Below are 25,731 nucleotides of genomic sequence, written 5' to 3'. Positions count from 1 at the left end.
GGGTCTTTTTCTTATATAGGCTCCTATTATCCCCACCCCCACTCCTGTCCTGATTTTTCACACTTGCTGTCTGGTCACCCTACTAGTATCCTCATTCACTTTCACCAGGCTGGGGCAGGGGGTTGGGGTGCTGGAGGGCTCCAGCTGGGGGTGTAGGCTCTGGGGTGGGACTGGGGATCAGAGTTTTGGAAGTGTGGGAGGGGGCTCAGAGCTGGGGCAGGGGGTTGGGAAGTGTGAGGGGGTGCGGGCTTTGGCTGGGGGTGCAGGTTCTGGGGTGGGGGCGAGGATAAGGGGTTTGGGGTACAGGGGGCCCTCAGGGCTGGGGTTGGGGTGTGGGCTTTGGGAAGGAGTTTGGGTGTGGGAGGGGACTTAAGGCTGGGGAAGGGGGTTGTGGTGCAGGAAGGGATGAAGTGTTGGCTCTGGGAGGGAGTTAGTGTGCAGGAGGGGGGTTCCGACCTCGGGTTGGGATGTAGGAGGGGGTTTGTGGTGTCGGCTTACCTCAGGTGGCTCCTGGAAGCAGCCAGCATGTCCAGCTCCTAGGTGGAGGGGCCAGGGGACTCTGTGCACTGCCCACAGGGGCCACCCCCACAGATCCCATGGGAGCTGCAGAGATCGCGTGCTGGGCAGGGATAGGAGCCCCCGTGGCTGCCCCTGGGCCTTATAGCCAGAGAAGCCGGCCACTTCTAGGAGCTGTGCCGAGCCCGGGCAGGCAGGGAGCCTGCCTTAGCCCTGCTGTGCCACCGACCAGACTTTTAGCAGCCTAGTCACCATCGCCACTAGGATCCCTTTTCAATCAGACACCTGGCAACCCTACTCTCATTATGATGTAATTTTGGAATGTACACAGATATGACCATTATAATTTAATAGGTTTCATACACATGCAACTATACCAGCAGTCCCCAAACTTTTTACCTTGTGCCCAACCCATCTCTGCCCCCCCAGAGCCAAGGCTGAGAGGGGGTATCGTGGACAGGGATAAGGGGGTCAAGGCTGGGGCCACAGCTGGGGCAGGAGGCAGAGGCAGGGCTGAGAGCAGCAGCCGGGGCCCTGGGTGCAGGGCCAGCAGCTGGGGCACTGGGCATGGAGCCCAAAGCACAGTGCCTCTGGCGCGGGGCCAGGAGAAGAGCTGGGTGACACCCTCTCCCCGTCGGGTCTAGTAGCAATGCCCTCCTGAATGTTCCTCCACACCCCACAGTTTGGGGACCTCTGAGCTATACTAATTAGGGTAGTTGATTATTGCTGCCAAATTTATGAACTTTGGACCAGATTTTCAAAGGTAGATAGGCTCCTAAAGATGCAGGTGCCTAATTGGATTTTCAGATGTGTCTAGGCCCTAACTCCCATTGATTTAAATGAAAGTTAGACATCTTGGTGCTTTTGGAAATCCCATTTAGGTGCCTAAACACCTTTGAAAATCTGGCCCTTTATCCTTAATATAAAATGATGGACAATTATAAAGAGATCTGATTGGCTAATGAAAGTTCCAGTAGTGAGAGTATGTGATTTTAAAATGCAGCCAATTATAATGAAAGTATAACTTTTAAATAAAAAATGAAAGTAGTAAATTCCAAGAAATGCAGAAACCACAAAATATGCACACCTGGGGCCCAAATCTGGCAATTGGATCCATGCAGGTAGCTTCTTGGCACTAAGTTTTGCATCGCCCTTTACGGTGACAGGATTTTCCTCTCCACATATGAGGGGTAACTTGGCTGTCTCTGTAAATTATTATTTAAATTTAAATGTCTTTACATCATTACAGGTGATACAGGTGAAAAGGGAGACAAAGGAGGCACTGGCATAGGTATTGATGGGCCTGATGGAGATCAAGGACTTCAAGGTAAGCTGATGCAGTATTTAGTATAACAGGAAAGTACCCAAATGACAGCAATATAGACTGTACCTGTTTATTCAGGAATATACTTTTATTTTTATGATAAATCTCCTCCTTTTCATAGTATAATTAAGACGATGTATTTTACGGGGACATTTTTACTGCAGCTACAAATTCAGTAGAGGGACACAAGGGGAAGATTTCCCAAATGGCAAAAGAGAGTTGCTTTTGTGCTTAACTCTTCGATTTGTGCCTTTGGGAATCAACCCACATGAATCCTTTTATTTCACCTTCAACTGATAGCAGGTACAAAACTAGAGGCCAAGCTGAGGATCCGCTAAGACTTTAGGCTGAGATGTACAAAGGACCTAAGGAAATTAGGTGTTCAAATCCCATTAAAATTCAATGGAGTTTGAACACCTAACATCTTCCAGCCTTACACATTTTTTGAACATCAGGGAGTCAACAATCACTATAGGCTAGAATAAAGGCTGAGACATAGTGCACGTGGTTTGCCCTATGTCTGAATTCCTTTCTCCCTACAGTTACCATGCTAATCTGGGTTATGTGGTAGTAGAGAGGTGACTCATTCAGAAGCCAGTTTTGAAATGGTCAGCCACAGCAAAGTATGGTAGTCCCCAAAACAAGCAGACATATATGTAGGAACAACTATGAATTGGCAAACTTCTGCTGTCAGCTATACCACTGTAAATCCAAAGTAATTCCACTAAATCCAATTCAGTTATTCCAGGGTTAAACCATTATAACAGAGCAGAATTTAGCCTGTGGCTCAAACCATTACCCTATTTACTACAGATATCCTATACTTCAGAGAGCCATAATACAGCACTAGATATAACCCTCTTACAGCTTACAGATACCTACCTAATATTTTAAATTTTACATGCAAATAAAAGCCAGGATTTCACCCCAAACATTTTTCTTTTCTCTTCTTTAAGGTCCACGAGGTGTAACTGGAATTAGTAAAGATGGTCGAGATGGTGCTCATGGTGAACCTGGTTTGCCAGGTGATCCTGGTTTACCTGGCGCAATAGGGGCTCAGGGAACTCCAGGAATCTGTGATACGTCAGCCTGCATGGGTGCTGTTGGAGGAGGATCCAAAAAATCTGCAGCGCTAAAAGTGGAGAAGTGACTGAATATTTAAGTAAACAGTGAATTGTATGAAGAGTCAGAATCCTCCTAGTGATAAATGGACAAATATTCCTTTTATTAAAATGAATAAATGGAGACTTTGACACAGTAATTCAGTTCCATGACACAGGAAAGCATCAGACAAAAACCTTTACTAAAAAGATGCTTAAAATTGCTTCCCCACCCTCGCCCCTTATTTTCCAGAATTTTTACTACAAATCAGTCTCACTTTCCCTTCCTCTCCAGTTTGTTGAAGAGACCTACAGGAGGAAGCACTGCTCCTTTTACTGTCATCTCCGTAAATGTACAAAAGCTTGTGGCTATTTTGCATAAAGGCTTGAGTCTATGCTCACTGAATTCAGTAGTGATTCAAGCACTAACTGAACATCATTGACTAGATATATTTGTTGTCCACCATGAATTATTAGACTGTACCTCAAACATTTGCCATGGCTAGTAAATGTTAAACCCTTTGCACTCTTGAAATCTAACTCTGCAAAGGGTGTAATGTATATATTATAATTTACAGGGGAGAGTTTTTGTATATTTCCATGTTATAATAAAGGATATTCAATAACAGCATCTTCACACCCTCTACTTCAGCTATTTGTACAGAATTTGTGAAAAAAATCCCAAGTCAGAAAGGATGCTCTTCTCAACACCAGCCAAAATTACTGTATGAACTATTGTAAAAATAAAAGGAGATTTTTTTAACCTTTTTTTGTGATGTTGTAACTGTCATTATACACATCAAAACTTGTTCTACTAAACCCCATCTTCCCCCCAATTGTTTTTATTAGAATTATTTAGAAATAAATTGTTGCAAAATTGTGAATATCCGTGATTTAAAACAGTATTTATTTTGAGGTGACTTTTTTTTGTACTATAAAACCTGTCAGCATCATCTGTTTTAAGAAATTAATAAAGCCACTTTTTCAGTTAATAAAATATACTATTTCTGTCCTGAACATTGCATCTTATTAACAAGTAGAGACATTTCTACTCTTTTAATATGAAAATATTTTGTGCACTTAAATAATTCACCGTTTACAATATACCACTTTTGGACTGAAGCAACAATACAGAAAAATTGTTGGACAGTTTGTGCAAGAACTATTTAAAATACTACTGTATCTTAAAAGCAATGCCAATAGCATTGTATGATTCTTTAGTCCTATGGGGATGTACGGTTCAATATGAACTTCAAATCTGAATTCCAATGCATATAATATTGTTTGTAAGATGTGTACTTATTATACAAGCGCTAACCAATTTAATTTTCTCACTGTTTCAGTTGTGAAATGGGCACTATAATGGCATCTTTATTTATTTATTTTATATTTAACAGAAATGTACATTCATGACTGACTAAATACAACAGGACAGGTTGATGGTCTATAACAATTTCCAACTATATTATATCAAGTTAAAATGGATTTTGGTAGCTATTGGGGGAAAAAATATTTAGTGGCTGTCATGACATTTTCTTGTTGCTTCTGGTCCCAAAGCTCTCTAAGAGAACACTGATCAATTAATATTGTTGGTAATTCATTTATCTTTCCATTTTGAATAAAGAATGTTTTCTTTACTGCTCTATTTATGTATTTTTACAAATTATATTTTGCAAGTCACTCTTGGATCCTTCAATTTCAAATTAGTCACAGGAGATGAAGTCCAGTATGTGGACATAAAATAATTGCTATGGAACATCATTAGGTATCAATACTTTCCATAAAACGCTGGGTATTTAGTTCAAATTACTTGATCTCCATTGTTATGGTATTCTGTATGTTTTCCTGCATTGGACATGTTACTAATGAGTCAGCTCTTGTTAGTTTTAGTCTCCTGCCTGTTTTACCACAGAACACAGTCTCAAATTCCTAAAACCAAAAATACGAAGTAATTATTATCATGCTTAATGCAATACATATTTAAGTAAATTATTATTAAACTACTAAGAGGCGGGCAAATCCTGCAACTGGTAAACAGTCGAGGGAATGCTAGTCCAGTGCTTAGGGTGCTAGCCTGGACCATGAGAGACCTGGTTTCAATGTCCTGCTCTGCCTCAGACTGCCTGATTGACCCTGGGCAAGTCACTTAGGCCCAACTCCTCAAAGGTACCTAAGCAGAGTTAAGTGCCTAAATATCTCTGAGGATCTGGGCCTTAGCCTCGCTGTGCCTCAGTTCCCCGTCTGTAAAATTGGGATAATAGGGTTTCACTACCTCACAGGCATGCTGGGAGGCTAAATACATTAACAATTATAAGGTGTTTCAAAAACAATTGAATTGGGCAGAAAAAATTTGCCTGCTACTACTGACTAAATACTGTAGGAGCCCCTTCCAGCTAATGTGACCTTTTATAACCCCAACAGTTCTGATAGTGAATGTTTGCAAATGTGCCTCCAGCGCACCTGCATCCCCCAAACCCATCTTCATAGTAGAGCATAAGGAACCCCTGCAATGTAGTATTAAATGAACATAGATCTCTCAGTTGGCTCCCAGCATAGTGCTCCCTTCTGCTGTGAAATCTTGTTGGTTTTGCTGCAATCAGAAACTGCCACAACTATTAAGGAAGGATAGAATTTGTTCCTCCATTTATGTGAACTTTTGTGTGTCAAATCAGTTAGCATTTTAGGAGAAAATTCTACTTTTAACTGGTCACATACAGCCCGTTAGTCACTGGATACTGCTTGTATATAGCTGAAGGCAGAACTTTTATTTTTGACTACATTTCTGCAATTTAAAGCTTAATTTTTATGACAAATTGGGCAGCTTTTTCAGTGGACAGAACTTTGTGGACACAAATGCTCCAATCGCAAAGACTTCTGCATATGAATGCTAGTCTTCATAGTGCCTGCCCTAAGGTGTCATTTTGAAAAGAGACTAGGGAATAAATCAGTTACTGAAGTGCTGTACGCCGCCACCACCTCCAGGGAGGGACTATATACTAAAAAGGCCACTGAAGGCTACTGCTACATGGCCATTGTGCATGGGTGTCAAAATCACCTCGGCCGTCATCATTGGATAACATAATATGCATACAGAAAGTTTATATATATATATATATATATATTTATATAGGAGGGCTGTCAAGCAATTGAAAAATTAATCATGTTTAATCTGTTAATAGAATACCATTTATTTAAATATTTTTGGATGTTTTCTACATTTTCAAATATATTGATTTCAATTACAACATAGCAGCGATAACCGTGGCACTTATAGACTACGACGTTTGGAGCGTAGCCTCGGGTGCATACCCTTGTCACACGCAGGTATGGAATTACACATAGTCAAGTGTCCAGTGCTCCTTTTTATTTTGATTCACGTCTTTGCACTGTTAAAACACACAAACCACGTTTTATTCCCTAAACATACGTACTGGCAATCTCTTTACCGCATAATTGAACATTTCGCAATGAAAACCAGATGCACTGACATTAAACACTTAATTTAATGAAAGCTGCAAGCACTCTCCTGCTTCTGTTCAGTCCCAAATGGCCTTCCCGATACAACCAGTTTGTTACATTGTGAGGGATAATGTGCCCGTTCTCGTTTAATACTAGCTAAGACAGTGGAGTCTAATGCACCCGGTTAATAACATATTTTGTGCACATGCGCTAAGATTATATGTCTCATGCTCAACACACCATTCAGGGAGCCGTCCTCGTACAGGCTTCCCTCATACTCGCAAGTAGCAATGCTGGTAGGCATCAGGAATTGCGAGGGCACAAATTTCTGCTGCCCTATGCGCTGCAGGAGCTCCAAGCCTGCTCTACCCCTCCCACTCCACCTTTCCCAAGCCTCTGCCACGTGCTCTGCCTCAGCTTGCCCCCTCCCTGCTTCCACAGCCCCACCCTGCCTCCTCTGCCCAGCACCCCCCCCCCTCCTTGAGGACTGCAGAGGAGCAGGCCTGCACTCAAGCAGCGGAGTGCAAGATCCCACGCCCAGCCACGGCATGTGAACTGGTAGGGTCAGGTCCCTGGCCTCCAGCTGGGAGCAGGGAGCAGGTGGAACAGGCTGGGTGTGGTGCGGGGGGTCGCATTGCCGCTCATGTCGAGTGCGGAGGAAGCGACGACCCTGTACTACTGGTAGGCAGAAGTGGCACAAACCAGCCCAAACTGCTCACTCCCAAGCTGTTCTGTGGGTGTGCCCCTACCCTCAACTTGCTCCTGCCCCCGTGGGACTGTGCGCCCACCACCCGGAGGCCTGCCCCCCAAGAAGGGCATAGAGCACAGAATGCTGGACGCGTCCATGCGAGATTGTTTTTTCTCAGAACATCCAAGCAGTCACGACATGTACTGTTCTTTCATTATTGAGTCAATTCACACAAAGGTGATTCTTTTTGTGGTTTGATTCGTATTCGCATTGGAACGTGTGTCTTTTAAGTTTTGACCTATGTGCCACCTTGTCCCTTCCTTTGCCAGGCCTTCGAGCTTAAATCTTGGATTGTGCTGTAGCTATCTTTAGAAATCTCACATTGGTACCTTCTTTGCATTTTGTCAAATCTGCAATGAAAGTGTTCTTAAAATGAACAACGTGCTGGGTCATCATCCGAGACTGCTATAACATGAAATGTATGGCAGAAAGAGGGCAAAACTCCCCCAAGGAGGTCAATCACAAATTTAATTAACGCATTATTTTGTTCACGAGCGTCATCATCACGGAAGCACGTCCTCTGGAATGGTGGCCATAGCATGAAGGGGCATACGAATGTTTAGCATATCTGGCATGCAAATACCTTCCAATGCTGGGTAGAAAAGTGCCATGCAAATGCCTGTTCTCACTTTCAGGTGACATTGCAAACAAGAAGCAGGCAGCATTATCTCCTGTAAATGTAAACAAACTTGTTTATTTTAGCGATTGGCTGAACAAGAAGTAGGACTGAGTGGACTTGTAGGCTCTGAAGTTTTACATTGTTCTGTTTTTGAGTGCAGTTATGTAACAAAAAAAGATCTATATTTATAAGTTGCACTTTCACGATAAAGAGATTGCACTACAGTAATTGTATGAGGTGAGCTGAAAGATACTATTTATTTAGTTTATCATTTTTACAGTGCAAATACTTGTAATAAAAAATAATATTCACTTTGATTTCAATTACAACACCAAATATAATATATATGAAAATGAAGAAAAATATCCAAAATATTTAATAAATTTCAATTGGTATTCTAGTTTAACAGTGTGATTAAAACTGCAATTAAGCGTGATTATTTTTTTTGAGTTAATTGCGTGAGTTAACTGTACTTCATCGACAGCCCTAATTACTGAACTCTCTAATAAAACAAAGCACAAGACAAATAAATTCACTTATAAAACCAGAGAGATTAGAATAGGAAACAGAAGATGGAATGGGAAAAACAGCTCAGTATGTATGAGTGAGCAGGATAGATAAGGATAAAAAGTGGAATGTTTAGAGAAGGCTTCAAACCTACAGCCTGCTCTGGTTCCCCTAATTCCCGAGTGTGGCTCTAATGGACCAAATCAAACTTTACTTAGCTTGTGAGATCTGATGCAACACAGACTACGAGCTCAATTGAAACCATTCTAGTAATATCTATTAAAAGAACATCCAGTTCATTGACTTTGTATCCTTCAGCCACTTTTTAAGAGACAAAGTAAATGTCCAACACAGGTGTTTCATGAGTCTTTCATGATGCAATACAGATTTAGTTAAAATGTTTAACTATTTTAAGATCATTATTAGAAAAATTTAAAAAGATTTAGTGTATGAGATTTATTAACCTTTTTCAGGGAATCCCCATGCCTTTCCTGAATATATTTCAAAAATGCTGTTGTCCACTGTAATGTTGTTGCCTTATCAGTATCAGCAGTGCAGAATGGAACCAGAAGATTCAATTCATCACAACAAATCCGGATTCTGCGCCTACAGTTAACGCAAAATAATAATTTCTAGCAGCCAATTAACCCAGATAGTTGACATAGATATATGGTTGTATAGCTGTTTGATATTTGTTTTGCATTTTGAGGGGACCAACACTGGATAGGTATGAATAGGAATAAACACAAATATTTAGAAGATTCACCAAAGCTAGCCCAGGTCAATGCAAATTACATTGCTTTGTGCCAACCAGTGTGCCTACATTCCAAAGAGTTGCAGTCACCCTAAGACAATTTTGCCAGTGCAGCCCTTCATCTGAGCTTTTATTGGGGAGAGGAAGAGGATACCATCTTTAGTTTTTAGCCAGGGCTTGACAGACGAACCCCTAGCAGAGGCTTCAAGTTCTGAGGGTTTGTGCTGAATCACTGTACGATGGGGGTATCCATTGAGGCCTAACATATGGGCGCTAAACTTTAGACACAAATTTTAATAGTTCTTAGCTGGTTCTATTTTTGCTTTTGTGGTCATTATTTAACATTTACAGTGCAATAGTGTCTAAAGACCACATCAGGTTGAGCCCTATTATGCTTTGCACTGTACAAATATATAATAATAAATGCCAATCCCTGCCCAAAGAGCTTTCAGTTTATGGCTGCTCTACAGCATTAGCAATCACTCATTTCAATATTATTCATTTCTACTAGCGTAAGTCTTTCTTAAAACTGCCTTTAAGCCACAAAACGCTTGCATCAAATTAGGATCTATATGCAGTTATACCCTGTGCAAATGGGAGTGAACAGCAAATGACATTTTTCCATGGTGTTTAATTGTGCCCTGTTAGCACTGTGAGTTGGCACAGAACCCTGGGAGTGGTGGAAGGTGACGGAAAGCCACCTCTTTGCTCGCTGATCCTGAAGCTGAAATGCCTCCTGCTGTAATTTAGAACAGCCTACAGGCTAAATTATATCAGAGTAGTTCTCAATAGACCACTCAGCTAGCTGAGGCTCACCAGAGCACATTATGTTCTGGACCCGGTACTTCATGTCCAATGAGGTGGGAGAGTAGGTGGAGTCAAGTCAACTATGTCAGCTTTATTTAGAGTTTATTGTATTAGTCTTAGAATAATTCTAACTATATTTCAATCACAATAAGAAAACATTTTATTTTCATTTCCACTAATAAGCTGCAAAAGAGAGAGAATTAATTTACAGAAAGTGACAGTTACTTTGAAATCACTGTCATATGTCTGCCATGATTACACATCTTTTGTTACCTATGAACCTGAAGTTTGCATACTTCCTGTGTTGTTATAAAATAGCCATGTTTTGAAAGAATCTGTTAAAACATTTTGGTGTATCTTATATTATTAGAGCGTCAATAATAATTTAAAAAAAAACCTAAACACCTAAACCAGAGTTTTATTTGCCTTCAGCAGACACCCACCCCTCTCTTTTCTACATGAGAACCCGGGTGGATAAAAATCAATGATTTTTTTAAAAAAATTAAAAAAAAATCAGATTTTTTTTGATAAAATGCTTTTTGAGGGAAAAAACCTATCTAAAGATAGTTTGAATTAAGATACATTATAGCTCAAATATATCCCATCATGGAATATGAATTATAAATTCTATAGTATGAGACAATATATTCATGTAATGTTTAAGAAAAGTTTTGTAAATGAGTTCCAATAGTTCTTGGATCAGGGACCCAATCTTATGGGGTTCCAGGGAATTCTGCATAGATTATTTAGGTTAATCTTTCTATCTACCCAATGGGACTCAGTGCCAAGTCTAGAAGGTACCATCAGAGATACTTAATTTTGCAGTTCTCAAACTGTGGATTTGTGTCTCCAAAGATAACATGCTTGTTAACAGCAAAAAAGTTTTTAAATAAATAAATAAATAATGTGTAGAGGCAGAGGTGAAAGTAAGCTGGTATGGCATAATGGCAAGAACCAGTACACCGCCAACTGTACTGGCTTCCCCAGCCCAGCGATTTAAAGGGCCTGGGGCTCCCGGCAGCGGCTGGAACTCCGAGCCCTTTAAATTGCCACCAGAGCCCCACTGCTGGAGACCCCGGGTAGCAGAGGCAGCCAGGAGCCCTGGGGCTCGGGCAGCGATTTAAAGGGCCCATGGCTCCCGGCAGTGATTTAAGGGTCCGGGGCTCCCAGCTGCTGCTATCAGGGCCAGGGGACTTAAAGGCCCCACCCCCCTGCTCAGGACTGCAGCGTACCAGTAAATCCTTTAAGTTACTTTCACCCCTGTATAGAGGTGAGAATTAACAGACCTCAATCCTATTGTCCCTCTGCAAATTTGCATACACAGAGTTAATCCCTTACCACCCTGATGAGAATGCCACATTCCCCAGCTGACGAAGTAAGTGAAACATGTCCAATAATCTATTTTAAATGATACAATTAGTATACTGTAGTTAATTTATGCTTTAAGAATTTTTTCTTGTTGGAACTCTTCACAGAGCCATGGAAATTACCTTCTGTCTCTTTCCATGCGGTTATGTCTCTCCCGGCGCTGAGAGATTCCTCCCTGAGTTCCACTCTGTGCCTGCATACTTGAATTTACCTGTGTTGACTGCCAAGTACCTTGTGCAGATGCAGTATTTTGGTTATCACATATATTTTGAATTTCACTAAGAGGTTTGCGGTCTACATTTGCATCCAACTGGCGTATTCTGCTGCGACTTCTTTTGTTTATTGCTTGTTTACATAAAGCTTCTTCTTTGCAAAACAAGGGGAAAAAGCAGTACTTTATTTTTAATTCTCCCACTCCATCATTATTTAATAAAAATTAAGCTTCACTGAAACTTTATGATTTTGTAAGTTTTCATTTCGAGGGACTAATCCGCAACTAATATAAAAAAGTTAGATCTCTGTAATTGCAACTCTTCTTATTTTCAAATGAGTTCATACTGAACTCAAGTTCATCTGAAAATTAAGTGCCTAATTCTATGAAAGCACTTTGAAAAAATAAAGTGCTGTAAATATGAAATTCACATTTTCAAAATAATTACTGCTGCACTACTAAATGTAAACTAGTGTTGAGGCAATCAACTTTTTCATCCTACTATTCAAAGGAAAAAATGTCAACCAATAAATGAGCAATATCAAGTTAATAATTAAGGATCAAATGCTCCCATAAAGGGGAACTTCCTGTATATGGGTCATAGGTCTCAGTGAATTTCAGCTTGTAATATTTCCTCCTAATTATTCCCTGCTGCATTAGCACAACCATTGTCACTATGTGGGGCAGGAGACAGAGAGAGAGTACCATCACATGCACAGATTTTCCAGGATGCCCGCAAATCTGTCCAGCTGGAGAGGGCAAGGGCAGCCACACAGAGGCCTGTGCCTGACAAACTGCTGTATGAGACAGACTAGATTTCAAAGAGAAACTGCTGAGCTTCAGTTCATCTGCAAATCTGATACCATGAGCTCAGGATTAAACAAAGACCATGAATGGCTAGCCAACTACAGAAGCAGTTTCTCCTCCCTTGGTGTTCACACCTCAACTGCTAGAAGATGGTCTCATCCTCCTTGATTGAACTAACCTCGTTATCTCTAGCCTGACTCTTGCTTGCGTATTTATTTATACCTGCCTCTAGAAATTTCCACTACATGCATCCAACGAAGTGGGTATTCACCCACGAAAGCTCATGCTCCAATACGTCTGTTAGTCTATAAGGTGCCACAGGACTCTTGGCTGCGTTTACAGATCCCGACTTACAGGCTACCCCTCTGATACTTGACATTTTTATAGGAGCCCTGCTGCCATGGCTTGCCCTGTTCTCACTGCTCTGAAATCCCCTGATGCCCCTCAGGTAGAGACTTACTACAAGGGGAGAACCTGAAGAATGATAATTCAGGTTTTGAAATTCCCCTGGATGTGCTGGCGCACTGATAGTTTTGGCTCCCTCATAAAGTAGCTTGCCACACCAGCACTTAGGGGCAAACACTATATAGTCAGAAACCAGCAAGGATGTTGATCGTTTCTGAAAGTCTGTCAAATATCTACTGATTCTGTAGATTATTTGTAGAGTTCAGATTGCATATATGGAACCAGTAAAAGCACATTCGTCCTTGAAAACAAACTGACTAAGTCAGAAGAAATATAATTTGAGGTTGAGTGGCACAGAAAGCAAAGTGAGCAGAAGCTAAATCATATACCTCCTACTTTAATCCAAACTTGTTCAGGTAAAGCTTTATTCCTAGTGCCTACTGTTTGTTTAGTGGATTCAATTTCCTGATGATAACAGAAAGAGAATGTTCTAGGTAATCCAACATCTTGATGTTTGGCAGCTTCCAGAATAGTACATGATGTGCCAGAGTTCTGAAAAGGAAATTAGGGAGTGTTAAGTGAAAAGAGGAGGATAATACTTTTGATATGTATTTTAATGTTAGTCCCATCCTATGAGTTGTACTGATAAATCAAATGCCAATTGTGATTTTTTTTCTGTACCACAGTAATGTAATTTTAACATCCAGACCGTTTGTGTAGTTTTATTGTACCTCTTGCAGTTTCTGTGTGCCAGTTTTGGTTATTATTCTTGGCTTGTAGCAACTGTGAGAAAATGAATTTCATGAGTTTTTGTCAAAAGAAAATGGAAAGAAGGAACTAAGAGACAACTCTACTTGCTAACCACCTACTTGCAGGTAGCTATGTCTTTGTGAAGGAAACTGATGTAGCAGTGAATTGAGTGACTTAAACAAAAGTACCTTCCTGGAAAGAAATCTAATAGACTGTTGGTCCTGACAGTTGGGTACAAATTCATGTAAGAGATATAAGGACTTAATCAAAAAACTCTATAAAATAACTCTGAATCTGATCAATTAAAATGAAATTGTATTTTAGTTAAATCTTGGAGAATTTTTACAAATTTAGACTACTGTTAAAGTTGCAAAGAAGAAGGCTACAAATAGTAAGAAAACATAAAATCTACCTGTGTTTGTGAAGGGTTAGCACTTCCAGAAGTAGAACAGGCATTCATAGTAAATAATGGATATGTGAACTGTAAAGCAGTAGCTGCAGCAGCAGTCTTATTTTTCACTAATGTAGTACATTTATTCTGCTGCTGGTGAAGAGGCACACCCATTAGTTCTGCTGGTTGACGAATAAGCGTTACTAAACTACAAAAAAAATAAATAAATAAAACAAGACAAGTTACTTGAAAATGATCTCCTCTTTTAGCGACAATAACTAAAAAAAAATCATTTCAATTTACTTTAAATACACATTACCATTAAAGGCCAACTATTTACCTCACTGCCTTCAATGGCAAAAAGGATCTGTTTAATAAATTATTTTACTCTGTACAGTGAAATTACACTGTTAAACTTCATAAAAGTAATTTCCTTCAGCTCTCTAAGTTTGAAACTGAAAAAGTACATATTGTGGTGTAATAAACATAGGCTCAGTAACAAAAATATTCAAATAAGCGGCAGTGTGTGCAAGTCTGAGGTTCGTATCTTGCTACAAGCGGATTTGTGCAGACAAGCTTTTACATTACAACACTAACCAGAGTCCTCTAACTACTCTGTGTGAAATCTGCATTACTTTTTGCAAAATAAGGATTCAACACTGAATCATAGAATATCGGGGCTGGAAGGGACCTCAGGAGGTCATCTAGTCCAACCCCCTGCTCAAAGGAGGACCAATCCCAGACCCTTAAGTGGCCCCCTCAAGGACTGAACTCACAACCCTGGGTTTAGCAGGCAAATGCTCAAACCAAATATTGAAATAAAGTTCTGGTTTATATATTTTGCTTACATTTGATATTGATGTCAAAAATAAAGTTGAAAACTAATTAATTTACACAACTATATTGTGTGTTGTATTCATAACTGATCAAGTTCAGACCTAGTGTAAGTAAGCACCATTTGAAGTTAATGGGAATTGGGCCCCCACTTTCTCAAGATTTTAATTTTGTGCCACAGCACACAGCTAGTTATTTTGAGTATTAAAAACATTGCACTGTTCATATGTTTGAAACTGCCTAAATTAATACTGAACTACATGAAAACATATTATTGAACAGTAAACTTTAAACTAAAGTTAATGACAACACACTTGTTAAGAGTCACTCCAGATTCTTGTGGCTCTTGACATCTGGGATTTTCTGTCTGGATGCTGTTGAATCTGTCTTCCAAACGAACACGAACTGCAGATTTAGATCTAGGCTCAGGAGCTGGTGCTGAATTTTCAAGAAGTACAGTTTCTTTATTTATCCCACCAAAATTTTCACCATGTTTAACTCTTACTATACTGTGCCCTGTGACTTCTACAGAGCTGCTATTAGGTGTTTTATCTACTTCATTAGAAGGAAGATTAGATTCACTAAGTAGCATCATTCTGAGCTCTTGAAAGTCAATGTGCCCCAGACATTGGTTTGAACCCATTAAATTGCTGTCAGAAGATAGACCTGGCTGACAGATAACTGGGTAAACTGACTGGTTCCCAGAGTATGATGAATAGCCAGCTTGATTGGTGTTCACTGAGGACTGGTGCTGAGGTTGATCTGCAGGATTACTAGCTGAGAAGAAAGCAGAATTGAGCCTAGCTTCCATTTCGCCTTCGTTTGCTTGTGCTTCCATGTGTGAATAGAGTATGTGCTGAAGTTGGGTGTACTCTATTTCCGTCATTTCCACCAGGTTGAGGTCTGTGGTGGTGAAGCTTAGGTTTTGCTCACCAAAGGAGCTGTCAGTTGGGACTTCAGGTCCAGCAGGAGCAGGATCCGGAACACCAGCAACTGTCTGCGGACTGGAGGTCTGTTTTGAAGTCGATCCTGACATGGCTTCAAACTAGAAACTGAATCAATCACTAATAAATCCTTCAACAACAAAGTGTGCTTCCAGCAAATGCTATCATAACCACTCCATCAAAAACAAAACAAAAAACCTGCAAATGAAGTACTCCCCTGTAACAACTCCAAGAGAGCAATGAACCATCACCCTGTAAAAAAAACGAGTCAACCAACCCAAGATGGAGAGTACAACCCCTCCCCCACTCAATAATAGTTCTTCAAAAGAGGGGACATCACATCCCGCCTGGCGATCCTGTATAGCCCCACCCCCAGTATGGTCCCCTCCAAAAAGAGAGGGAATAACCCACCAGAAACACCACCTCCAAAACAGGGTGTAATCTCCCAATATCACCCCCTCAGAATGGAGGCTAGGGCCCCCAATAACGTCCCCAGAGAAGGCACTACCCACCCAATGATGCTGTCAAGCAGAAGCGGGAGGGGCTCTGCCCCTGATGATAATGGATTCCACCCACCCCCCAAAATGGAGGGGGTGGTCAGCACCTCCCAAAAACAGTAACACCAAGCAGGTGGGAGGAGTAAATTCAGCCTATCCCACTAACACCCCAAAATAGGGTGGTGGAGCGGGGGGTCAACTCAGCCCAGAGCAGCCTGCCCCCTCCCTAGTGTTCAGTGAGGTGCAACTGTACCCCCCTCCCCTCAAAGGCCTGCCTCACAGGGGCGGCTAGGGGCGAAGTCTGCCTAGCAACTGGCAGGAGGTGGAGGAGGGGAGTCCGCGAAGTACAGTTCCAACGCGCGGGGGGGGGTTGGGCCGCCTACCCGTGCGCGTGCGCCGCCGCTTTTTAACCGCCGCGAGCCTTCCTTCCTCCCCCCACGCGCACCCCAGTGACCGAGGGAGGCTCGTGCGCTGGCGCCACCCGCTGCGCCCTCGCCTCGCGCCGTAACTGCAGACGCTGCAAGGTGAGATTCCCGCCGAAGTCGGATTAATGGTCACGTGCCCGCCCCGGCATGGGCGCACTAGCGCAGAGGCAAAGAAAACCGCTGCGCACGCGTCGTCGTCGTTCACTGGAGCGGCCGGGGAGGGGGGGGTGTGCCTCCCTGCTTCGCTGTATCCGGAAACCGGCCTTCAGGAACACACCGCACCTCTTTCCCCTAAACAGCCCCAGATCAGCTTCTCCGAGGCCTGTCAGGAACACCCACCCCACACACTAGGTGATCAGATGTCCCAATTTTATAGGGACAGTCCTGATTTTTGAGTCTGTGTCTTATAGACTCAATAGGGCTGTTCCTATTACCAGCCCACCCCCTGTCCTGATTTTTCAGACTTGCTGTCTGGTCACCCTACCCCACGCACAGCACCCCGAACCACCTCCCCTCCCCCACCCGCCCTCAGGGACCATCTCCCTACCTTACACCCCCCTATGTGCAGCATCTTCATCCCTCCCCCCCACCTACAGCTGGCCTTGGTGTTTTCCATAAAAAATGAAACTTTTAACCTACTTTTAACCCTAAACACTCCTGGTTCATCTCTCTCTCCTCCCCCTCCCCCAGAAATACCCCCTACACGCTCACCTTGAGACCATCTTCACTCCCCCATTCCCCCAGAAAGACAGTTACACTCAGTGCTCCCCATAAACTTCCCCCTTCCAAAACTCCTCCCACAAGCACTCTCACACCATTTCCCTCTCCCTCCTAGACATTTCCTTTCAAGGAATCCTATCCACAGACTATCAGCCTGGAAGGAGAACAGGGCTTTTCTGTGCCCAGCTCTGCCACTGTCCAGCTGTATGACCTTACTCAAGCCATTCCCATCTTCTCCCCACAGTAACAAGGGAAATAAATCCAAAGAACAGAAACAGAAGAGAGGGAAATGTAGTAAGATGGCCCTGGATGGGTATGCTGCATAAACATGCTATTTCTGTCACTACTTCACGTCATCACATAAAAACATCCCAATGGTGTTTGACTAGGTTGAAATAATGGTGGGTACAGGAAAACAACCTCAGCGCAATCAGGATATCGCAGAACTGTGGCTGGGAGGAAATGCTAAGGCCAACTTTTGCTCTGGGGTAGAATGGCCTAAATGCAAAATAACTCCAATGAAGGCAAGAGAGTTTATGCAGGTTTAAACTCCTGCAACTAGGATGGAGCAAATTTTGTTCTTTAATTATGGAGGAATTGGTCCAATTAGGAGAAATTATATCTACACAGCACGTCAAGACTGAGTAGGCATGATATTCCAAAGCATTAAGTGATTGAGAAGCCCAAATCCCATTGACTTTCAATAAGATTTATGCTCCTAAAGTCACTAAAATCTTTTCAAAATCATGCCAAATACCTTTATATGGGATCTAAAGAGCTTTGAGGATGCTGTCCTGTCACACAACAAATGGGCTACCTAGTACTGGTCAATCTGAGCTCAACAACCCAATTTATTTCTTATGCATAAGCAGCTTACTCTTGATTTTGAGGTGTAATTTTTCTTCTGGGAAGGAGGGAGGGGTCGCTCCCTCTCTCCCTCACTGCCACAGCCCCCGAGCTGGAAAGGAGGGGGGTCTCTTCCCTGCCACAGCAGCCACAGAGCTGAGGCTCGGAAGGAAGGCCATCTCTCCCTGGCAACCGCAGCCCTGGAGTTGGGGAGTCACCTTTCTCTGGCCACCGCAGCCCTGCACATCCCAAATTCCCCCAACCCCCTTTTCTCATCTCACTGCAGCCTTCCACCTGCCCCCTATTCCCCAAGGCCACCACCTCGCTGTGTGTATGTCTTCTGCAGGGTCCAGGCACCTAATTAGTGGAGCCACACCTGCGGGGCTCCACTAATTAGGAGGGTGGCCCTTCATTCTCTTGTGTGCAGCCACCCAGGCACACATCTTAGAGGGAACTATCTGCGGACCACCTGAATGGAGCTCACGGACCACTGGACCACAGTTTGAGAACCTCTGATATATTTTTCTGCCTCAGTACAACAGATTGGACTAGATGACCTATTGAGGTCGCTTCCAGTCCTACACTTGTACGATAAAAACTCAGTGTTGTTTTTAGAGTTTATCTGAATCAGGCTAAAAGTTGTCATTCTTTCAGGCTCCAATTTTGAAATCTAGACAGCTTATCTTGCAGCAGAATTCAAGTCTGGCTAACCACAGAGTGAACCCAGCCATGCTTATGAAATGGAACCACCACCAATTTTGTCAATGCCGCTGATGCTGTTTCCTGGCTACTGGCTCTATGTAAGTACAGACCTACTGGGCCCTAACTTGACCAAATCCCATCATGAACATTTGCAGAAGCCTATTTGACATTGCTGTGGAGACCACCATCCTAGCACACGAGAAGCACGGAAGTCCCTTGTAGAGTCACTCCACCTGCTTCCAAATCACAGAAGCCATTGTTCTTCATGAATGGGATGAATTTTCCCCCTTCCATCTCTGCAAAGGCTGAGAGCAGGTGAGCTGTTTATCGAAGAAATTTCTGATTAGTTCTGCTGATGTATGCACTGCAAATGAGAACCTCATAACTCAAATAAAAAATCTGGACCACCCTAGAAAATGTTTTTGAAGGACTAATTTAAAAAAAATCATAGACAAGCAAAATAAAGATCTTACTTGTCTTTCAGAAGCATTACAGTTAATGTCAGTTGTTAAATAAATTGTTTTGTTTTGAAAGCACTATCCTTGTTCAGAATGGTAAAGAAATTGAGCAATCTGATTAGCAAAACATCCACCATTGCTCAGCAACTGTTTCACATGCCATTCTTCTCCAAAGCCTCTCAAATTGTAATACTCTTTGTCTTGTTAAAAAGTAGTAATGATAACTAAAATATGTGCATGGATCTCAGAAAGAGACGACAAATCTCGGTAGATGTTTATTCTACTTACAGTAACAAAAACCTGTGAACTCCCACATTTTAATGTACAGTGATATATTTTGCAATATAAAATACAATTTACAGAAATTTCTATCAAGTAAACCTAAACAAACACACTTGATTTTTGCATACTTTTATGTATGTCTTTAAATTAGAAACATCCCAGTAAAAAAAAGAAAGAAAAAAAATCTTACATCATAGTAAATGTTTGCATTTAATAACCTCTTTCTGCATTTTATCATTTTGACTACCAGTTTCGAATACAGCCCATCATTTAAATCAGCTGAGTCCTTGATATTTAAGGAGTTCAAAGATGCACCAATATAAAGTGTAAAATCTGTAGTGATGTATATGGAATAGTGCCACTTATAATGTAGACTTCAAGATGCAAATGTTAATAGGAATCTAATTTTATATTTGCAAAACTATTTTATAAAAATATCAAAATATTGACCCAACTGCAAATATACAAGTTCAAATAAATTAGCAGGATTTTCTGTTTCACACTTCAGAATTATGTACTTGAAGAATACATGAAAAGTAGCAGTATGCTGTATTGCACAGTGAAACGCTTTCCCTCAAGCTATCGCATTAAACTAATATCACCTTTTCCATTTCAAGCTTTATGCAAATGTTTATTTTCTGTGGCCAACTTTTAAATACACCGTCAACATTATTATGGATTGCCAAAAAGCACTGACATTTTAGTTCGGGAGCAAAATATTTCTTGTCAATAAATTACAGAAAAAGTGGAGAAAATCCTTAAACCTCTAAACAGAAACATTCTGCAAACAAAATACTTTGAAAGAATCAGCATAACCAAAATAATAGCGTTTGTAGTATGTTTAACCAGCTTATTTTCCATTCCTTTGGTTTACCAGTTTATTCATCTACAAATTTTAATTATTTGCCAATGTATGATATTTTTAAAACTTCAGAGTTCCACTGGATACAGAAGTGTTATATTTTCTTTAATTATATTTTTGTAAAAATGCAACATTTAAAACCTTGCAGCCTCATGAAAAAGTTATTTATGTAGAAGCCTGTGTTTCTTGGCTGAACTCTCAACAGCTGGATTCCATAACTCAAAATACCTTTATATAAAAAGGAAGATAGTGCACTTTTAAACTGGTTATTTCATGTTCAAATACTCTGTCAGTTACGAATAAGTAATAACACTGTTCTTTTGCAGCCATTTCTTAAATACACACGACCCATCCATTGTAAGATCACAAGACAACAATATCAGACTCCTCTTGTAAAGCATGTGCTGTGGAAACAACTTTTTACACCAAAATATTACATAAATGAGATGTAAAGGTATGGCTCCTAAGGTTTTGATTAGATTCTCTTATAAAATTACAATTCAAGTTACTGGAAAACATAACTTTGTAATCTTAAAAAGCAATATGCTCTTTGTAGATTTTTTCCATTTCTGTATTAATTGTAAATGGAAATTTTAAGATAAAGGTGTAAGTAGAAAAAAAGAAAATCTCATAACTCTTTAACGCTGTGAATTTTTGTAAGAAAAACATTATGCACAAAATGCTGCAAGTTAAAGTCCAGTATGTTCTTGCTTCTTATCTGTTTGAATATTCTCTCATTCACAGTTGTTAAAAAACTGTTTTAATTTGACAACACATTTTATAAGGCTGGCTTTACAAGGGCATTCTTGTAAAGATGAGAATATACAGTATATACAGGAGACTTCGAGTTCTTTCTTTTTTTTTTGTGTGAAAAATTAATCGTTATTTATCAGGTACAATTAATTATGAATTGTTTCTATGTCTGATTAGTGGAAGATGAAGCAACTTCTGTTTCTGCTGGCTTTTGAGTTTCCTGCTGTGGTTCGGGCTTCAAATCTTTACCACTTTCCCTACTTTTACTTCGGTCTTTACGATCTTTTCCTCTGTCCCTGTCCCGGTCTCTATCCCTTTCTCGATCTCTTTCTTTCTCCCTGCTTTGATCTCGGACTTTATCTCTGTCACGATCCCTGTCCCTGCTTCTTGATCTGTCCCTATCACGTCTTCTGTGGGAATCTCTCTCTCTGGTTCTGGCTCTCTCTCGGTCTCTGTTTCTTTCCCATTCTTTTGCCCGCTCCAAATCTTTCTCCCTATCTTTGTTTTGGTTTCTCTCTCTGTTTTTATCCCAGTCTTTGTCTCTGTGTCTCTCCCAGTCCCTTTCCCTGTCTCTATTCCAGTTTCTGCCATGATCTCTTTCCCAAGGTCTGCCATGTTCCCGATCCCTTCGTCTTTCTTCAAACCCTCTGCTTTGTCGATTCTCTGACTGCTGACTTTCTGGCTGATCTAATACCTTTTCTTTATTTCCTCCTTCATACCTCTCCCTCTGCCTCCCTTCAAAGGTCTGACCTCTAAATTCAGTATTTTTGCCCTCTCGGAAGTCGGACACCGGCCATTGTGCTTCTGACTCAGGTCCTTGCCCTGAAAGATTAGGAAGAGAGGCAGATGGTCCTGCTTCATCCCACATCTCCTTCCTGTGTTGTGGTGGATGACTTGGAAGTTCCAGGAGTGGTCTAGGGGTTGGTTTCATACCTTGTGGAGGCTGCCCTTGAAAATGAAATCTAGAAGGGGGAGGTTCATTTTGTTCTGGAAATAATGCAGGTGTAGTTCCTCTTGGTCCACCAAAATGAGGTGGGGCTGGCCCTCTCTGGTTTGGAAATCTGGGTGGTGGACTCCCTCTCCGTTCTTCAAAAGGCGGTGGCAAAAGTCCCCTGGGCCCTGGTATGTGACTTGGAGCTGGACCTCTTTGCCCTTCAAATTGATTTGGATGAGGGCCTCTTGATCCTCCAAAATGACAAGGTGGTGGACATCTTGGCCCTCCAAACTGAGGTGGTGGAGGGCCTCCTCTCTGTCCTTTAAATTGAGATGGTGGTGGTCTTCTTTGACCTCCAAAATGAAAAGGTGAAGGCCCCCTATTTCCCATAAACTGGGGTGGTTCTGGTCCTTCAAATTGTCCAGGAGGCCTAATCATTTCATTATATTGGGAATCTGGGAAGTCTCTCTGTTCCATGTGAGGTTCCCTACGATCTTCAAACTGAGATGGCGACATTCCTCTTGGAACACCAAGATAGGAAGGTGAAGGGCCCCTATTGTCACCAAAAAGAGGAGGTGGTCCATGTTGTGTAGAAAATAATGAAGGAATAGGTCCTTTCTGTCCTCCAAATCTACCAGGTGGAGGTCCTCTTTCTCCATCATTATTTGGAGACGAACCATGCTCTTCTGAAAACTGTGGTGCTGGTCCTCTCTGCCCAATAAAATTGGGTCCATGAGGTCCCACAGATGCACCAAACATCAGTGGTGGAAGCCCTCCTTTTTGCCCAGACAAAGGCCCTCCTCGGTTTTCTTCAAAGTGTTGAGGGAGAGGTCCTTTTTCTCCCTCACTTTGAACAGCTGGAGATTCAGTTTGTTCTGCAAACTGACGGGACTGAGAATTTCTTTGATCTTCGTACTGTACTGAAGAGAGACTTCTTTCGGGTTCAAAGTGACCAGCTATCTTTTCCTGAGGTGTAAAGATTGGATTTGAAAAAGAATCTCTTCCTACTGATGGAGAATTAGCATCTTGTGACTCATTTGACCAAGTTACTTTATGCAAATCTTGCAAAGACTGACCATCATTTGGTGTAGGGAAATTGGGCTGAAAAGATGTACTGGGAGGTGTTGGAAGCAGTACTTTACGTAAAGGCTTGGATGTGGAAGTTTCTCCAGAAGCTGTTTGATTTACACTTTCCAGATGAACTTTAGCAGTGTTTTCAAACTTGACATTAGGTGCATCTTGTTCAGAGACTGTAGCCACTTTTTCACCTGGAACCCACTTATCCTCACTATACCCAGCCTGGGTAGCAGGAATTAATGTTTTATCTTCCTTGTCAAGTGACGTCTGTAACAAGCCTGGATAATTGGCTGGAATAACTTCTTTTGTAGATGTCTCATTGTGTACTATTTGTGGCTTTATCCGAGAATCAGCACTGTCATTATTCTCTGTTGCCATCCTTCTAGCCTGTCGAGGATCTCTACTTTGTCTCAGATCCGAACCCTGGTTTAGCGCTTGTGCTTGCTGATTTGAGGATGAAGGTAAATCTGATTTTTCTGTAATTTGTTGTTCCTGCTGGAATAAGTCAGACTTTGTTATGGATGATTTTGGTGGAGGTGACATTAAAGCATCAGACACTGAAAAGTGAGCCATTGAAACACCAACAGCTGCTCTTTGTTGTCTGAGGGCTTCTTCTTGTTCTTCCAGTTGTCTTTTCTGTTCTTCTATTTGTTTGTTTAATTCATCCAACATTTTTTGCTGTTCTACCAAGGATGAGGGAGCAGACACATCAGGCACATATGGGGTGGATGTTTCCACAGCACTGCTTTTCACATCTGCATACATTTTATTAGGTAAATCATCAACAGTAACTTTTGCTTCTTCTAAGATCGTTTCATCTTCTGGATCATAGGCCTCATCCTCTTGTTCAGATGTTTCACAAGGTTTTTCAAGATCATACAGTTTTTCACTTTCACCAGTCTGTATTTCAAAAGCTCTGTCTGGCTCATACTCTTCTTCAGGATCATATGGTCTGTCATCTTCTTCTTCTTCAATAATTTTATCTTTAGACATCTGCCCAAACTGCTGTACAATTGGATCTAATAAAGGAGCAGCTGACGCTCCATCTATTGTAACTTGAGCTTCCTGGTTTGAAGACTGAACAGTTTCAGAGTCCTTAGTAACAGACTCAAAAGCTTTCTTTTTTCCAAAAAGAGTCTGCAAGATGTGCTCAAGAGGTGTGGCTGTTTTTGAAGAACACGAAGTTGTAGAAGATGAAGTAGTTGTGCCAGTGACTGTTGCTGTTGCTGAAGTTGGAACTGGCAGTATCATAGTTGTTGTGGTTCCTGTTTTAATCGATGACAGTATTTTTAACACTGACGGTGTTATTGTGGATGGTTCTTGAATGGAAAGCGGTGGTGGTGGTGGGGGAGATACAGGTGGCGTTGTACTTACAGCAGTTTCTCCAGAATAAAGTGTGTATTTTGAAGGTTTCTTTTCTTGGTGAGAAACAATAGGGCCTTTAGGGTACACTGATACTTCAGTTTCTTCCTGTATTTGAACTCTGCTGCGCTTTTCTTCCATCTTGTCTGACTCCAGAACAGTTGCAGGACGTTTACCTTTTTGACAAATCACTAATCCAAGAATTAAATTTGGACGTGATGATTCAAGACCTGGAAGACAAACAAGATTGTGTTAGAAGGTAGTTATTTATCCTTAAAGCAGTAACCGATTGATCTACAACAGCACTGAAAGCACACAACAGAGAAAATACATACGATCAATACAGATAGTGTGGAACTTCTGTTTGAATTGCACTATATGTAGTTATGTCAGATTTTTCACTAGTCCTTTTTTTAAAAAAAGGAAGTACATTATAGGATATTTCAGTTAAAAATATATTCTCTGATACTTTTCTTGTGAAATATTTTAATTGAAAAAACTAGCAATAAGTGGTGGTATTAAAATAGTGACTTCCTTATTAACATAAAAAATCAAATCTCTGTGTTGGAAACATACTTCATTAAATATTCTTTTTTCTTACTAGTGTACCTTGTTCACTTCTCAAAGCTAACATGCTATTGCAATGGTTAAAAAAAATCAAATAAGTTATCAGTAAATATACTGTAACTAATGGAGAGATAAAATGTGGAAAGCCTGCTGCAATAATACATGCATTCCGAACACCTCAGTAACAATAAAAAATGCAAAGAATTATTATTAAAACATTTAGCTCATGCCACTTGAATATTTCCAAACTATTTTCTGTAGTACATTAAGAATATGGTAACTTTGTCTTTAAAAGCACATTTTTTAAAAGAGGTCAACATTTTGTTTAGCTTCAAAGGAAAATGCTTAACAAAAAGGATTATATAACTAGCATAGTAAATCATCAAAGAGGGACTATATAAATATTAAGATAGGTCCACATTTTTTGACTCTAAATGATAATCATACTCTTAAAGCTGTTTATTTTTGTTAGAGTACTGCTATTAGATTAGCTTCAAAAACTCAGCTGGGGTGTTTAATAAGTAAATAGTAACAGTACTAAAATCATTTCCTTGTTGAAAATTCTTTATGATAATTTCAGCTCATTTTAAGGATGAAGCTATTTTTTAAAAAGAGAAGTGTAATAAAAGCAGGGAAGCTGGAGGCTTACTAGCATATCATACCAAGCCCTATCAGACAAGTTAAGGGTAAAGTAGAGATGAT

The 25,731-nt window shown here is 41.0% G+C and overlaps 3 protein-coding genes across 6 annotated transcripts in view; 1 reads left to right on the top strand and 2 right to left on the bottom strand.

Moving 5' to 3' along the window:
• Positions 1 to 4,680, top strand: part of COL9A3 (collagen type IX alpha 3 chain) — a 71,637-nt gene extending 66,957 nt beyond the window's left edge. The window contains exons 31-32 of the mRNA XM_075072224.1: positions 1,766 to 1,843; positions 2,797 to 4,680. Coding sequence (XP_074928325.1) covers positions 1,766 to 1,843; positions 2,797 to 2,990 — 272 coding nt within the window. The 3' untranslated portion in view covers positions 2,991 to 4,680. The remainder of the gene's footprint in view (positions 1 to 1,765; positions 1,844 to 2,796) is intronic.
• Positions 4,681 to 4,686: 6 nt separating this feature from the next.
• On the bottom strand, positions 4,687 to 15,636 carry TCFL5 (transcription factor like 5). The gene is made up of 6 exons (XM_032766357.2): positions 14,915 to 15,636; positions 13,788 to 13,974; positions 13,015 to 13,177; positions 11,325 to 11,568; positions 8,738 to 8,879; positions 4,687 to 4,869 (listed from the first exon to the last, which is right to left on the bottom strand). The coding sequence occupies exons 1-6, from the start codon at positions 15,634 to 15,636 to the stop codon at positions 4,747 to 4,749; spliced, it is 1,581 nt and encodes a 526-aa protein (XP_032622248.1). The 3' UTR covers positions 4,687 to 4,746.
• Positions 15,637 to 21,187: 5,551 nt separating this feature from the next.
• DIDO1 (death inducer-obliterator 1) overlaps positions 21,188 to 25,731 on the bottom strand; it is an 89,919-nt gene continuing 85,375 nt past the window's right edge. For all 4 annotated transcript variants that reach the window (XM_032766382.2, XM_075072220.1, XM_032766381.2 and 1 more), the window contains one exon: positions 21,188 to 24,692. In XM_032766382.2, coding sequence (XP_032622273.1) covers positions 21,253 to 24,692 — 3,440 coding nt within the window. In that variant the 3' untranslated portion in view covers positions 21,188 to 21,252. The remainder of the gene's footprint in view (positions 24,693 to 25,731) is intronic.

Source organism: Chelonoidis abingdonii, chromosome 14, assembly GCF_003597395.2.
Source record: "Chelonoidis abingdonii isolate Lonesome George chromosome 14, CheloAbing_2.0, whole genome shotgun sequence".
NCBI classification, from domain to species: domain Eukaryota; kingdom Metazoa; phylum Chordata; order Testudines; family Testudinidae; genus Chelonoidis; species Chelonoidis abingdonii.
Note: the sequence above shows the minus strand (reverse complement) of the source record. Positions and strands in the feature narration are given on the sequence as shown.